The sequence below is a fragment of the Stegostoma tigrinum genome, chromosome 3 (assembly GCF_030684315.1).
Source record: "Stegostoma tigrinum isolate sSteTig4 chromosome 3, sSteTig4.hap1, whole genome shotgun sequence".
Lineage (NCBI taxonomy): Eukaryota > Metazoa > Chordata > Chondrichthyes > Orectolobiformes > Stegostomatidae > Stegostoma > Stegostoma tigrinum.
Genome location: NC_081356.1, coordinates 17,734,476 through 17,750,870, shown reverse-complemented (window position 1 = coordinate 17,750,870; position 16,395 = coordinate 17,734,476). Strand labels below are relative to the sequence as shown.

The 16,395-nt window shown below is 41.7% G+C and overlaps 1 protein-coding gene across 5 annotated transcripts in view; it reads right to left on the bottom strand.

Moving 5' to 3' along the window:
* gak (cyclin G associated kinase) overlaps positions 1 to 16,395 on the bottom strand; it is a 118,279-nt gene that overhangs the window by 76,027 nt on the left and 25,857 nt on the right. For 3 of the 5 annotated variants that reach the window (XM_048526970.2, XM_059643646.1, XM_059643647.1), the window contains exons 4-6: positions 11,896 to 12,010; positions 11,580 to 11,722; positions 6,634 to 6,759 (exon numbers count right to left, since the gene is read on the bottom strand). In XM_048526970.2, the coding sequence (XP_048382927.1) occupies positions 6,634 to 6,759; positions 11,580 to 11,722; positions 11,896 to 12,010 (384 nt within the window). The remainder of the gene's footprint in view (positions 1 to 6,633; positions 6,760 to 11,579; positions 11,723 to 11,895; positions 12,011 to 16,395) is intronic. The other 2 variants (XM_059643649.1, XM_059643648.1) reach the window with 1 other exon arrangement.

The window sequence follows — 16,395 nt, the reverse complement described above, 5'->3', positions numbered from 1 at the left end:
TGGATGTGAGTTTGCTCGCTGAGCTGGAAGGTTAGTTTTCAGACGTTTCATCACCACATGACGAAACATGTGAAAACTAACCTTCCAGCTCAGCAAGCAAACTCACATCCAGAAAGTGAACCTGAGCTACAAATCTTCTCAAAACTCGCTAACCCCATTTGTTACTGTCTGCCAATGTGAGAAGGACCCATTAATTCCTACTCTTTGTTTCCACTCCGCTAACCAGTTTCCTGTCCATCTCAGTAGAGTTTCCCCAATCTCATGCATTTTAATCTTGCACAATAATCTCTTATGTGGGACTTTGTCAAATGTTTTCTGATATATACTATACAGACTGGCTCCCCCTTGTCAACTCTACTGGTCACATCTTCAAAGATTTGACAAACATGATTTCCCCTTCATAAATCCTTGCTGACTCTGTTTGATCCTGCCACTGCTTTCTAAATGTTATACAGAGCACTGGTGATACCACATTGGAGTACTGCGAACAGTATTGGTTATCTTATTTAAGGAAGGATATAGATGCATTGAAGGCAGTTCAGAGACAGTTTACCAGACAAATATCTGGAATGGGCAGGTCATCTTTTGAGGACAGGTTGGACAGTCTAGGCTTGAATGTCATAGGCTTGATTGTAGAACAGCAAGAGGAGACTCAAATGACACACATAAAAATCCTAAGGGAACTAGACAAGGATGATGTGGAGAGCATAGCTCCTCTTCGGGGAGAATCTAGAACTAGCAATCACTGTTTAAAAATCAGGGTTACCCATTTAAAGCAGAAATTAGACAATTCTTTTTCAGAATGTTATTGATCTTTGTAACTCTCTTCCTGAAAAGTGAGAGAGTCCTTAAATATTTTTAAGGCAGAGGTAGATAGATTTTATTAGGCAAATTACGAGAAGTTATCTGGTCTAGGCAGGAATGCAAATTTCAGGGTGCAAATCAGACGTGCTCTTATTGAAAGGTGGAAGGGGTCTGAGGGGCTGAATGGCCTACTGCTCATTCAGATTCATCTGTTAACATGAAGGACCCATAGTAGGATTGAATTCAAAGGAGAACAGCAGCAAATACACGATGACTGATGCCAACCAGGCATAAAGAAAGAGGGTTATGGTTGTTGGAGACTAAACATCTCAAACCAGGATAATGAACCAGGCCCAAATATCTTCTGTTGTTTCATTGTTCTCTCCTGTGCATCATAAGGTCAGAAGTAGTTGCATTCACTGATGATGCTCGGCACTACACACCATTCGCAAGTCCTCTGTTACTGAAATAGTCCAACACATCATACTGTAAGGCCTGGACAGCAGTCACGCCTGAGCTGTTAAGTGTCTAGTGCATTTACACCACACAAGTACTAGGGACAGACGAACTCCAACATGAGAAAACGCAACGATTTTCCCTTGATATTCATACCATAACTAAATTCCTTACCATCAACATTCACTGACCGAAAACATTACAGATTAACCATGCAATTACTGTTGCCACAGAAGGTAAAGATCCACAGATTCACTGTTGTCTGAGAGAAGAAATTCCTCCTCATCTGTGTTTCAAACAGGGTACACCTTCCTCTATGTCCTCTAGTCCTGGACTCAACCCACAAGCAGAAAGAACCTCTCAGCAACTACCCTGTCGAGCCGCTTAAGAATTTTGTAATTTTTAGTAAGGTCACCTCTCATTCTTCTTGACTTGAAACAATTCAATCTCTCCTCATAAGAAAATCCCTCCATATCCAAGATCAATGCAACTAATCTCCTCCGGACTGCCTCTAATGCCAGCATGCTATTCTTTAGATCAAGGCACCAAAATGGTTTTCTAGGCATGGTCTAACTGGTGCCTTGTATAGTTTTAGAAAAACGTATCTATTTTATACTCCCATTTCCTTTAAGACTGTGGACAACATTCCATTCGCCTTAGGAGCACAAAAGCTGACATTTCAGGACTAGACCCTTCATCAGAAAAGGGGGATGAGGAGAGGATTCTGAAATAAATAGGGAGAGAGGGGGAGGCGGACTGAAGATGGATAGAGGAGAAGATAGGTGGAGAGGAGAGTATGGGTGGGGAGGCAGGGAGGGGATAGGTCAGTCCGGGGAGGACAGACAGGTTAAGGGGGCTGGATGAGGTTAGTAGGTAGGAAATGGAGGTGCGGCTTGAAGTGGGAGGAGGGGATAGGTGAGAGGAAGAACAGGTTAGGGAGGCGGAGGCAAGCTGGGCTGGTTTTGGAATGCAGTGGGGGGAGGGGAGATTTTGAAGCTGGTGAAATCCACATTGATACCATTGGGCTGCAGGGTTCCCAAGTGGAATATGAGTTGCTGTTCATACAACCTACGGGTGGCATCATTATGGCACTGCAGGAGGCCCAGGATGGACATGTCGTCTAAGGAATGGGAGGAGGAGCTGAAATGGTTCGCAACTGGGAGGTGCAGTTGTTTACTGCAAACTGAGCATAGGAGTTCTATAAAGCGGTCCCCAAGCCTCCGCTTGGTTTCCCCAACGTAAAGGAGCCCACACCGGGTACAGCGGATGCAGTATACCACATTGGCGGATGTGCAGGTGAACATCTGCTTTATGTGGAAAGTCATCTTGGGGCCTGGGATGGGGGTGAGGGAGGTGTGGGGGCAGGTGTAGCACTTCCTGCGGCTGCAGGGGTAAGTGCTGGGTGTGGTGGGGTTGGAGGGGAGTGTGGAGCGGACAAGGGAGTCGCAGAGAGAGTGGTCTCTCCGGAAGGCAGACAACGGTGGGGTTGGAAAAATATCTTTCGTGGTGGGGTCAGATTGTAGATGGCGGAAGTGTCGGAGGATGATGCATTGTATCTGGAGGTTGGTGGGGTGGTATGTGAGGACGAGGGGGATTCTCTTTTGGTGGTTAAAGCGAGGGCGGGGTGTGAGGGATGAGGTGCGGGAAATGCAGCAGACACGGTCAAGGGCATTCTCGACCACTGCAGGGGGTTGTTGTGGCCCTTGAAGAACGAGGACATCTGGGATGTACAGGAGTGGAATGCCTCATCCTGGGAGCAGATGTGGCGGAGGCGAAGGAATTAGGAATAGGGGATGGAATTTTTGAAGGAAGGTGGGTGGGAGGAGGTGTATTCCAGGTAGCTGTGGGAGTCAGTGGGCTTGAAATGGACATCGGTTTGTAGGTGGTTGCCCGAGATGGAGAGACAGAGGTCCAGGAAGGTAAGGGATGTGTTGGAGATGGTCCAGGTGAACTTAAGGTTGGGGTGGAAGGTGTTGGTGAAATGGATGAACTGTTCGAGCTCCTCTTGGGAGCATGAGGCGGCGTCGACACAGTCATCAATGTAATGGAGGAAGAGGTGGGGTTTTGGGCCAGTGTAGAAAGAGGGACTGTTCCACATAACCTACAAAGAGGCAGGCATAGCTTGGGCCCATGTGGGTACCCATGGCCATCCCCTTAGCAGCCTCTTTGTTGGTTGTGTGGAACAGTCCCTCCAGATACAACGTGTCATCCTCTGACACTTCTGCCATTTACAATCCGACCCCACCACTAACGACATTGTTCCAACCCTACCGTTGTCTGCCTTCCAGACAGACCACTCTCTCCGTGACTCTCTTGTCTGCTCCACACTCCCCTCCAACCCCACCACACCAGGCACTTACCCCTCCAACCGCAGGAAGTGCTATACCTGCCCCCACACCACCTCCCTCATCCCCTTCCCAGGCCCTAAGATGACTTTCCACATAAAGCAGATGTTCACCTGCACATCCGCCAATGTGGTATACTGCAACCGCTGTACCTGGTGTGGGTTCCTCTACGTTGGGAAAACCAAGCAGAGGCTTGGGGACCGCTTCACAGAACACCTATGCTCGGTTTGCAATAAACAACTGCACCTCCCAGTCGCGAACCATTTCAACTCCCCCTCCCAAACCTCAGACGACATGTCCATCCTAGGCCTCCTGCAATGCCACAATGATGCCACCTGTAGGTTGTATGAACAGCAACTCATATTCCACTTGGGAACCCTGCAGCCCAATGGTATCAATGTGGATTTCACCAGCTTCAAAATCTCCCCTCCTCCCACTACATCCCAAAACCAGCCCAGCTCATCCCCGCCTCCCTAACCTGTTCTTCCTCTCACCTATCCCCTCCTCCCACTTCAAGCCGCACTTCCATTTCCGAACTACTAACTTCATCCCGCCCTCTTAACCTGTCCGTTCTCCCCGGACTGACCTATCCCCTCCCTACTTCCCCACCCATACTCTCCTCTCCACCTATCTTCTCCTCTATCCATCTTCAGTCCGCCTCCCCCATCTCTCCCTATTTATTTCAGAATCCTCTCCCCATCCCCCTTTTCTGATGAAGGGTCTAGGCAAGAAACGCCAGCTTTTGTGCTCCTGAGATCCTGCTGTGTTCATCCAGCCCCACACTTTGTTGTCTTACATTCTCCAGCATCTGCAGTTCCCATTATCTCTGATTCCATTCGCCTTTCCTATTACCTGTTGAACCTGTATGTTTTTTTTGAAATTCAAACACAAGGACCCCTAAATCTTTCTGTGCCACATCAGATCCAGGGAACTTATCACTGTGTCACTCCAATTGTTTCCACAGTACTCTCTCTTCAGTCATAGTTACTGTATTTAACTGCTATCCCCCTTTTACCCTTGATTATTTAGTATTTTGGGAAAGCTACTGATATGCTAATCCCACCATGAAGACTAATGCATGCTGATATTTACCTCCTTCCTCTGTCATTTCCTGGTTCCCCATTTTTATTTCCCCAACCTCATTTTCTAAGGAGACTAAATTCACTTTGGTCTCTCTCTTCCCTTCTACATTTTTACATTTGTGACGACTCATGGAATACTGGATCTCAATTTCTAGCACTCTTCCCTGCACCGTCATAATACCACTAAAGTGAATAGCTTTACAGTTATCCACGTTATACTACATCGGCCATGCATTTGCTCACTCAATCGACTTATCTAAATCATCTTGAAACTCTTCATATCATCCTTACCACTCAATCCCACTGAGTTTGGTGTTAGCAAACTTGGAAACACTGTTTTTGATTTCCTCATTCGAATTGTTTACATATAATTTTGAATAGTTGGGACACAAGCACTGATCCCTGTGGTACCTCACTAGCCACTGAGTTCTATTCAATCAGGACCCACTTATTCCTTCTCACTGTTTCTTGTCTGTTGACCAATTCCCAATTCATGCCAGTATACCCCCAACTCCACATATTTTCACTTGCAAACTCATTGGGAGTAGAATGTTATCCAAAGCATTCTGACAATCCAAATACTTCAGTAGCACTGGTTCCCCCTTATGAATTTCACTAGATAAATCCACAAAGACTCCAAGAAGTTTGTCAGAAGTTTCCCATGTTGATTTTGTCTAATTCCAATCATATTTTCAAAGTATCCTGTCGTCATTTCCTTTGTAACAGACTTTAGCTTTTTCCCAGAACTGATGTTAGGCTAACTGATGTATAATTCACTGCTTTCTTTCTACTTTGTTTTTAAATAATGAAGTACATTTGCCACTCTCTCAGAGGTCTGTTTCAGAATTCACAGAATTTTAGAAGATGATAATTAACACATCCACTATTTCCTTGGGGACTTCTTTTAGTACTCTAGGCTGCAGATCATCGGCACTGGGGCCTTTTCAGCCTTTCTGCACAAATTTTTCACTAATTCTAATTTCCTTCAATTATTCATTCTCGTTAGACCCTTGATTCCCTCACATTCCTGGTTCGTTATTTATGTCTTCTTCTATTAAAACAGACCCAAAGTATTTGTTTAATTACCCCACCATTCCTTGCTTTCCATTATCTGTGTCCTCATTTCAAACTGTACGGACCTATACTGGGTTCACTTATCCTTTTCATTTTATATCTTTCTAATCTGTTTTCCCCTTTTACATACTATTGTAATAGTACTTTAAATATTCAAGCACTTTTACTGAAATGGTACCTTTTATCATCTTATGTTCTTTGCAACCAGTTAAGTACATTGGAAGATAACAAAGTGTGAAGCTGGATGAACACAGCAGGCCAAGCAGCATCTCAGGAGCACAAATGCTGACGTTTCGGGCCTAGACCCTTCATCAGAGAGGGTGATGGGGAGAGGGAACTGGAATAAATAGGGAGAGAGAGGGGGAGGCGGACCGAAGATGGAGAGAAAACAAGATAGGTGGAGAGGAGAGTATAGGTGAGGAGGTAGGGAAGGGATAGGTCAGTCCAGGGAAGACAGACAGGTCAAGGAGGCGGGATGAGGTGGTAGGTAGGAAATGGAGGTGCGGCTTGAGGTGGGAGGAAGGGATGGGTGAGAGGAAGAACAGGTTAGGGAAGCGGAGACAAGTTGGACTGGTTTCGGGATGCAGTGGGGGGAGGGGACGAGCTGGGCTGGTTACATTGGAATGTTGTCAGTTGTAATATAGGGAAACACAATAGCCAATACGCACCAGGCAAGATTTGACTGACAGCAACCATCAACCAGCCTGTTTTAGCCCCATTAATGATGCCAACTGAAGGATAAATATTTGTTGGTATGCACCCACCCAATCCCCTGCATTAGTTTCCCTAGTACTTTCCCTTTGGTCATAGTTACTGTATAGATTTGTGACATTCAGTAGTTATTCTTAATTAATAATTAAAGTACCAAGTACCTCTTCTTCCACCATTGCTCTTTTCTGTGCAGACCAGGTGTAGTCAGGATAGTGCGCTATACTTGTGGCACTGCCAAAATCGCAGAGCTTAATCGTGCCCTGATGACTGACCAAGAGGTTTTCAACCTGTATTACAGAAGAAACAATGGAGCAAAATTAAGATCAGCAAATATAATACTGTGATACCAACAAATTAAGTTGGGTTTTTAGTTGAAAAATCCAATGTGGGTGATGCTTTAAATAAAACTAATGTAGGCATAACTTTTCCAAGGGATTACCGGAAAAACTTCCAAGAGGTCTACACATTTTTGATTTAGTCATGCCTCACTTTTGTTGCAATGTACAAACAAAAAAAATGCTTTTATTGATAACAGTGTTTTCCTTCTGATCAGTGGGACATTCCATCAGCGTATTTATAACTGCAGAGCATTAACCGCTCAGAAAGGTGAATAAAACACCAAATCTGAAAACTACATATGGCTAGAGTTTTCAAAACAGTAACAAAAACCTAAAGGCTCTGTATCTGAAAGCCCATAGCATTTAGAACAAAACAGATGGCTTGTCAACTCAATTAGAAATGATTAAAGTAAATGGTAAAATTGACACCATCTCATTATGAACAACATCTGGTGATGGTTTAACTTTAGGGTCACCATGCCTCAGGCAAAGTGGGCCATACATGGCAACCTCCTCCAGTCCAGGAATTGAACCTGCGCCATCACCAGCCAACTCAGCTAACCAATCCTCCATTGAAATAAGAAATGACAGCCATAAAAGAAGTGTGACTAATGATGGGACTAGGTGTTTCAAGATACATGCCATTTTGGAATAACAGAAAATAAGAAAAGAGTGGACACACAGCTGTTTTAATCAAGGATGCCATTAATACAAAAGAGAGAAGTTACTTTAGCTCTAAGGACTGAGATATTGTATCAGTTTGGGTAGAGATGAGAAATAGCAATGGGAATAAAACAATTGTGGGAGTTGTAATAATGCTGTGGAATGGAGAACACAGGAAGAATTAATAGGATAAATGTAAAAACTGTGGATGCTGCACAACTGAATTATAAACAAAGTGGTGGAGAAACCAGCAGATCTGACAGGATCTGTGGAGGGAGAAACAGTCAAATATTTTGAGTCCAATATGACTCTTCTTTGAAACTAAGAAATAATCTCATCTTGTAAGAAAAACGTTCATGGCTGATTTTTATCTTAATATTGAATGGATGAATCATCAGCAAAGGTGGTCTGGAAGATGGGTTTAGTGCATGTACTCAGGACAATTCCCAACAGCAAGACATTCTAGAGCTCACCACAGAGAACAGACTATTCTAGTTACAGGTCGTGTAAAATGAGGGAGGGTTAATAAATTAGTCTCATAACAACCTCTTTGTAAAGCTGCCCTTTAGCAGTAGTGGTCATAACACGATTGCTTTTTGCATGCAGCTTGAGGAAAACCAAAATAAAACTATGATTAGTATTTTAAATTAAACAAAGGCAATTACAAGGGTATGAAGGTGGAGCTAGCTCAAATGAGCTGTGAAATTAGGCTAAGGTGTAAACTGCAGAAGTGCAGAGATAGATATTTAGGGAACTACTTCATAACATTCTGTGAAGATACATTCCAGAAAGACAGCCTTAGGGAGAAGGATGCACCATCATTTGCTAATTAACCAAGTTGAAATAAAAAGCATGTAATTGTCCGAGGATTAGTGTTAAGTCAGAAGATTGGGCTGAATTTAAAAACCAGCAAGGAATGACTATTAAGTAATTTGTAGGAAGAAATTAGAGTATTAAAGAATGCTAGATAGAAATACCTACATGTATTTAAAAACTAAAAGAGTAACTAAAGGAATGTAGGTCCTCTAGATAGTGTGTCTGAGCAGTCAAACGTAGGGAAGAAGGGAATGGTGAAGCAACAAACAAGACTGTGTCTGGCTGTCTTCGTTGTAGAAGATAGAAATGACATACAAGAATTATTTTTGAAATCAAGCAGTGAAAGCAGGTGGGGGATTTAAAACAATTGCAATCACCAGAGGATGAGTACTAAGAAATAGTACTGAGTACTAGAGGCATAGATAGACTGCATAGCCAGATACTTTTTTCCAGGGCAGAAATGACTATTACAAGGGGCCATAATTTAAGGTGACTGGAGGAAGGTATAGTGGAGATATCAGAGGTAGGTTCTTCACACAGAGAGGGGTGGGTGCATGGAATGCACTGCCAGCAGTGGTAGTGCAGTCAGGTACATTAGGGACATTTAAGCCACTCTTGGATAGGCACATGGATAGTAATAAAATGTAGGGTATGCAGAGTGGTTTGATCTTAGAGTAGGATAATAGGTCAGCACAACATCGTGGGCCAAAGGGCCAGTGCTGTGCTGTACTGTTCTTTGTTCTATGTTCTAAAACATAGGAAGAAAGACGAGCAAGTCACAAGAACTTTACGGATTTCATCCAAGTATTCAAAAAATGATGAGGAGGTTCCAATGTTGGGCTGGAGTGTACAAAGTCAGGAGTCACACAACATCAGGTTAAAATCCAAACAGGTTTATTTGAAATCACAAATTTTCAAAACACTGCTCCTTCGTCAGGTGACATGGAGGGAAACGCACAGGCCCAGAATTTGTAGGCAGGGAGATAATTGCAAAACAATTCCAGGTAATTAAGAGTGTCAAAATATAGTATAAATGGTGTGAATGGATTGTCAACGGGCTGAATAACAAGTCTTTGCAGGTAATCAGAAGTGTCAACTGGTCTAAGTGAAATGTCACCAACTGAATAGCAAGTGAAAGGATAACCTATGTTCCAATTACTTAAGGCAGAGAGATAATTACAAAAGATCAAAAATATGACAGTGCTAGAAACAAACCAAATAGCTGGAATAACATTATGGGTAAATTAATCGCATGACAAGGGTCTAACCAAAGTAACAATCCAAAACTGTACAAACTAATTAGGATAGAGAGATCATAACAAGTTATCAGGGTGATGATGTCTAACGAAGATTTTACAAACAGAGCAGTATAGTGAGATTACATGTAGCACGACATGAACCCAAAATCAAGGTTATGGCCATCTTCATGGGTTTGGAACTTAGTTAACAATTTCTGCTCGGCAATTCTGCACTGTTTTGCATCTCAAAGGCTGCCTTGGAGGATGTTTACCAAAAGACCGGAGGCTGAACATTCTTGACCGCTGAATTGTTCCCCAACTGGGAGGGAACACACCTGCCTGGAGATTGTTGCATGTCCCAGTCAGGGAATACTTTAATGGTCAATGTCGTTCAGCCTCCGACCTTCGGAAAGTGTCCTCCAGGATGGCCTTCAAAATACACTACATCGCAGAATGGCTGAGCAGAAACTGATGGGTCAGTTCCATTTCCAAGAGGACGGCCTCAACCATGATCGTGGGTTCACGTCGCACTACACGTAACCCAATCATACTATTCTGTGTTTGCAAAATCTTCCTAACTATTCTGTTTTGGCACCATCACCTTAATAACTTGTTATGAGCTCTCTGCCTTAACTAGCTTGCGCAGTTTAAATTACTTGTTACTTTGGTTAGACCCTTGTCTTGCGACTCTATCACGTTACTGCAGCCACTTGGTTTGTTTCTAGCACCATCTTATTTTTGATGTTTTGTCAACACTCCACTCACACCATTTGTCCTATCTTTTGACACTCTTAATCACCTGGAATTACCTCGCAATTATCTCTCCATCTATGAATTCTGTGCCTACACATTTCCCTTCCCTTCATCTAATTAAGCAACAACACTCTGAAAGCTTGTGATTTCAGATAAACCCATGGGACTATAAGCTGGTGTCACGTGACTTCTGTCAAGGATTCTATACATGATGTTGTGAAGATAGATGATGTTTTAATTTTCCAAAATTCCCTAAATTCCAGAAAGGTCAATCAAATTGGAAAACAGCAAAAATTAACGAATCTGTTCAAGAAAAAAGTCATTAAAAAAACAGGAATATTAAAATTTCACCAGAAAAAAAAGTGCAGAAAAATTGTTTCATCATAAAACTTTAGATTTCTTTTGTTGTTGTCACCCCACCACCATCGAACCCAACCCCGCCCCCTCACAGTAAACTGTGACTATATGTTTAATGTATATTAAACCTTAGTCAATTCATGTAGTTCAAGTTCACCAGCATATAAAGAAAGCACAAATTGGACTCCACAACAGATTCAGATGCAAATAAAGCATTAAGGCTTACGCAAGTATACATTCTCATACTAAAATGAAGATAACCCCATAAAATTGAGTCTTGATTTGGCAGGACAGACACAACATTTCCAAAGAGTTCAACAGCATCAAGGGAACATGAGATTTGCGGATGACAAGTCTGATCAAAGGGGTTGTTTTTAAGAATTTCCTAAACAAGAAAAGCAAGGTTGAGTGACAGAAAGGTGCAGATAGAAACTTCCAGATCTCAGCATCTACATAAAAGGCAACAAAGTGAAGCAATTATAATTGGAAATACACGTCTTTACATGCATTCTGGAAATTTGTGGGTTTGAAGGATGTTACAAGAAGGTTAGGGCAAAACTGGGGAGGGATTTGAAGATGAACAAACAGAAATCGATACTTCGCTTCACCAGGAGCCAATTCACAAGTGACAAGTGAACATCATTTGCTACGAATTAAGTCACTTATTGCATGAACTCAGTTGAGAGGGTAGAATGTGGGAAACCAGCAAACAGTGCTTGAAATAATCATGCCTTGAGATCATGAGGGCATAGATGAACCTTCTCATTCAGTATTGCTACATTTTACAATAAGCATTTGGAAATCTGAAAAAAATGTAGTGAAGAATTCTGCCATAAGTCAGAAAACTCAGGTGCTTCCCTTTTTAAAAAAAGCAACTTCATTTTTACAATCATCATATCACTCATATTCTGACAGTGCTAGGGGTGAAAAGCAGTTCCTTACTTTGAGATCTCGATGAATGATTGGTGGTTTCTGTTTGTGCATGTGTTGCACTCCACGACAAGTCTGATAAAATATCTTCAGCACCGTGTTACACGGCAGTGGTTTATTTGCTTCAGCCCTCTTCAAAAATTCAACCAACTGGCCTAGAAACAAAAGAGAGCAATTGATGAGTAACTATCGCTGTATCAAGTTGTGAATTTCTATACAAAAGCCAATTACTTTTCTTTTGCACTTAGTCAGACTAAACATCAACCAAACGGCGTCCACAAAGTAGTAAGCAAAATTATTTTATATCCATTCCAGTATTTAATTTTACCTTTACATAGTTCTGTGAGTATAAGATATTCTCCTTGTCCAGTATCAGATTCTTCTTTCCCTATGGAAGCCGCTGAGCTAAACTGTACAATGTTTGGATGCCCTGAAAGCTTTTTCTGAAGTTGCTTGGTCAAGGATTATGTAGTTCATTAAGCTATAAAAGGTGTGTAAACATTTAATGTTTGTTAATCTTTGATATGGGTGTGTAATCTTTTAAAACCATCTTGCTCACAGGAGAACACGAGGAAAGTACAACAAATGAAATGGCGAATGCAATGATACTGCATTCTTTGTAATATTACGATAAACTCCAACTTAAAGCCTCACTCAAGTGTAGATATTCAGGACAGAAATGTTTTCAAAGTATAGCTGATGGTTGTTATGGGTCACAAGATGACGAATAGCTCTTAATCATCTACTTAAGTAAAATTGCTCAAGATGGAGATGCAGTCCATGCAACAAGAATCCAATATTGGACGGTATATTAATGAGCAATATACAATCAAAGACACAAGAATTGTAGTGTCCATTATAGGTTCAGACACTGCATGTGTGCAACAGTAAATTGCTTCCGAGTCTTTACAACCTGTATTTGCTCTGCATGGTTAGGGAAAAGGTAGCAGCTATAAACATACTTGTTCCAGAGAACTGGCATGGACTAAACAGGCTGACTGGCTTTCTTTTATACTGTGTTTTAAATCCATCAAACTATTCAGTCTTATATGTAATTCAGATCCATGCTAAAAGGCACCAGACCAACATTTAATCTCAGTCCAGCCTTAACAATTTGTTCTTTCTACTATCATCTGCAAGATTAATCAAAGCTGCACGGTTAAATAGACTCCTAGCCTATTGTAGATTATAACAGCCAAACTCTAACACACATAGAATAGAAAATCAAGGAAAGCAGCTGATGATTTTCTTCTAGGTACTTGCTGCCTCAAGGATAAGGAAGACATTTATCACCAACATCTCTGTACATTTTGGGAATTAATATTTAAAAATTTCTTTTGCAGTGCCAGAAAAGACACCTTACAAAAGAATATTTTCAGAGGAACAAAAGGAACATTAAAGATAAGGTAACATCAGCCCATCCCTGTGATTGAAAACATTGCCATTACCTGAAAATTATTTATCTGCTCAGATAACATTGGGAGGGAAATGTGATAAAACAATTAACCAGTGAGTAATCTCAAATAAAGTTTTCACACTCCAGTCTATTGGCTCAAGACCAGCAATAGGAACTTCCTTGTAGCATTATCGAATCAATTTCTCAGGCCTGGATCAATACATTTGCATAGAAAATGCAGAAAGTGTAGTTAGACAGACAATATCACACCAAGGTCAAGATTTTTCCACCACCGTCATTATAGCACGACAGCAACGTTGTGCTATTTCTTCCCAATCAAGGATACACACAAATACATGATTTACATCTCTTCTATACCACAATGTTGGCAGACACAAGTTTATTGATTACACTTATGCCACTTCCATGTTATAACTAGCCAAATTTTCAGTCACTTCTTTGCAGAACTCCAATCACAATGCAACTTGATGCATTTAAATTAGGACTGAACACGGATAAATGTAGACCACAAAAATGCCATATCCCAATTTTAATAAATGTGGAGCTGGAAAAGCACAGCCGGTCAGACGGCATCCAAGGAGCAGGAATGTCAATGTTTCGGACCAAAACCCTTTGTCAAGATGGGGCAGGAGAGGAAGCCCAGAAATAAACAGGGAAGGGAAGGGGATGGGCTGGAGGAAGTTTAGGTGAGATGGAGATAGGTGGTGGATGCAGGTCGGGGGTTATTGTGGTTGTGCCTGCATCATCAGCTTCAAAACCCCTGTCCCAACCTGTCCATTTTCCTATTCACCTATCCGCTTCACCCTTCCCACTGACCAACCACAATAACCCTGTTCAAAGGCAAATCCCTCTTAAAGGCACAATACCGATACAATAGGCCATGTAGTCTGACCTCAGTGGTTGGTAAGATTTTAGAGTTCATTATTAAGGATGCGATTGCAGAATACTCAGAAGTGCATGGTAAAACAGGGCTGAGTCAGCGCGGGTTTGTGAAGCGAAAGTCATGTCAGCCAAAACTGAGAATTCTTTGAGAAACTAATGAGCAAAGGAGAGCCAACAGATGTGATCTATTTTAATTTCCAGAAGGCCTTTGGCGAGGTGCCACACAAGAGGCTGCTAAATAATAGAAGTGCCCCTGATGTTAGGAGAAAGGTACTGACATAGATAGAGAATTTGCTGACTGGCAGAAGGCAGACAGTGGGAATAAAGGAGTCCTTTTCAGGTTGGCAGTCAGTAGCTAGTGGAGTTCCGTAGGGGTCCTTGTCGCGACTGTAACTTTTTATGTTACACAGGATCGATCTGGATGAAGGAACTGACAGCATTGTTGTTAAGTTTGCAGATGACACAAAGGTAGGTGGAAGGACAGGTAATGTTGATGAAGCGTGGAGGCTGCAGAAGGACCTGGAGTGGATTGGAGAATGGGCCAATTCTCAGATGGAATACAACGTGGGAAGTGTGAGGTTATGTATTTTAGTAGGATGGAGGTGTAGACTATTTTCTAAATGGGGAATGGCTTTTGTAAATCTGAAGCACAAAGGGGCTTAGGAATCCTGGCTCAGGATTCTCTTAAGGTTAATAGGCAGGTTCAGTTGGCAGTTAGAAAGGCAAATGCAATGTTAGCAATCATTTTGAGACAGTTCAAAAACAAGATAGGAGATGGACTGCTGAGGCAAAATAAGGCTCTGCACAGACAAAATTTGGAATATTGCAAGCAATTTTAGGCCCTGCATCAGCGGAAGGATGTACCAGAAGGACAGGATCCATAGAAGACTTACAAGAGTGATCCGAGGGATTAAGGGCTTGTCATGTGAGGAGTGGTTACGGATGCTAGGTCTGTACAAGATGGAATTTAGAAAGATGAGGAAGGACCTGATTGAAACTTAGAGAATACCAAGAGGCCTGGATAGAATGGACATGCATTTTCCTCAAGTAGGAGAGACGAGGACACGAGGGAGCAGCCTCAGAGTAATGGGACGGTTCTTCACAACTGAGATGAGGAGGAATTTCTTCAGCAGGACAGTTGTTAATCTGTGGAACTCATCGCTGTAGAGGCTGTGAAGGCCAAGTCATGAAGTTTAAGACAGAGAGAGGTAGGCTCTTGATTACGAAGGGTTTATGGGGACCTCGCAGGAAAATGGGATTCAGAGACATATTACTCATGTTCAAATGGTGGAGCAGGCTCAATGGGCCAAACGACCTAATTTAGCTTCCATGTCTCATGGATCCAAGAAATTCCAGGCCAATCAAAATTTTACTTTATTCACAATTTAATGTGTTAAATGGTTTTCCACACCTTCCCACCCAGTCTGCTCCATATTTTCTAAATGTTTTCTCATGGGAACATGTAAAATAAAACATGGAAGGCTTAACATCTCCAAATAAAAAAGTATCATTTCATGCTTAAAAATAACTGAATGATAGACTACTCTTCCAGTTTCTGCCAGTAGCTTCTATAAGATGAATACTGGAAGCCTAGCTTAGCGCCAATTTATAAAGAAAATCAGAACTTTGGAAATGTGTTTCTGGTTGGTTAGATGCAGGTGCAGCATGGAATTTGCTCAAAGGCTCCTGATAACATGTATGATTTTTTTTTAAACTCGTTCACAGGATTTGGGGGTCACTGGCCAGGCTAGCATTTATTGCCCATCCGTGATTTCCGAGCGGGTAATTAAGTATTAACCACACTGCTGTGGGAGAGAGCAGATTTCCTTCCATGAAGAACATTACTGAACAGCAATTAACATCAATAACACAGTCGGTATTAGTCCAACTTTTAAATCCAGAGATAAAACTGAAATTTCACCATCTGCCATGGTGGAATTTGAACCCATGTCTCTACAGCGTTTGACTGGCGTTCTCGATTTTGTGCCCAGTGACATTACTATTTAGCTACCATCTCCCTTAAATGGTCGAGGTAAAACTTCACAGAGTAGGTAAAGCAATATATAAACAAAGTTAATCTTTTACTTTGAGTGTTAGTTGTCAAAATTAGACATTTCAAACAAGGCATAAAACTCATGAAGACTTCAATGTTACCTCATATATAGACTGTCTGAATGGATAGAAGCTAGTGTTTCAACATTAACAAGCCACTGTTTGAGACAGTTACAGTATTAATTACAAAAAACAATCAATTACAATGTGCTATTTAATAAACTGAATAGCAGTCAGTCTGGCTTGAATGGTTGCAACTCTAATCCTTATTCTACTCACAGGCTGTTAGATCCAGAGATAAATGACTCTATTCATAATGATTCTAAAGGAAAAAACAAGTTTTCCTACTACTTATTGCCAAAGTACGAACAACTAAAACTAAACAGCTATTTAAAGAGCACTGAAGATAAACTACAGTCTATCTACATTTATCTTGAATTTTTCAATACTGTGCTTTTTCCTGATGCATTTGTTAAA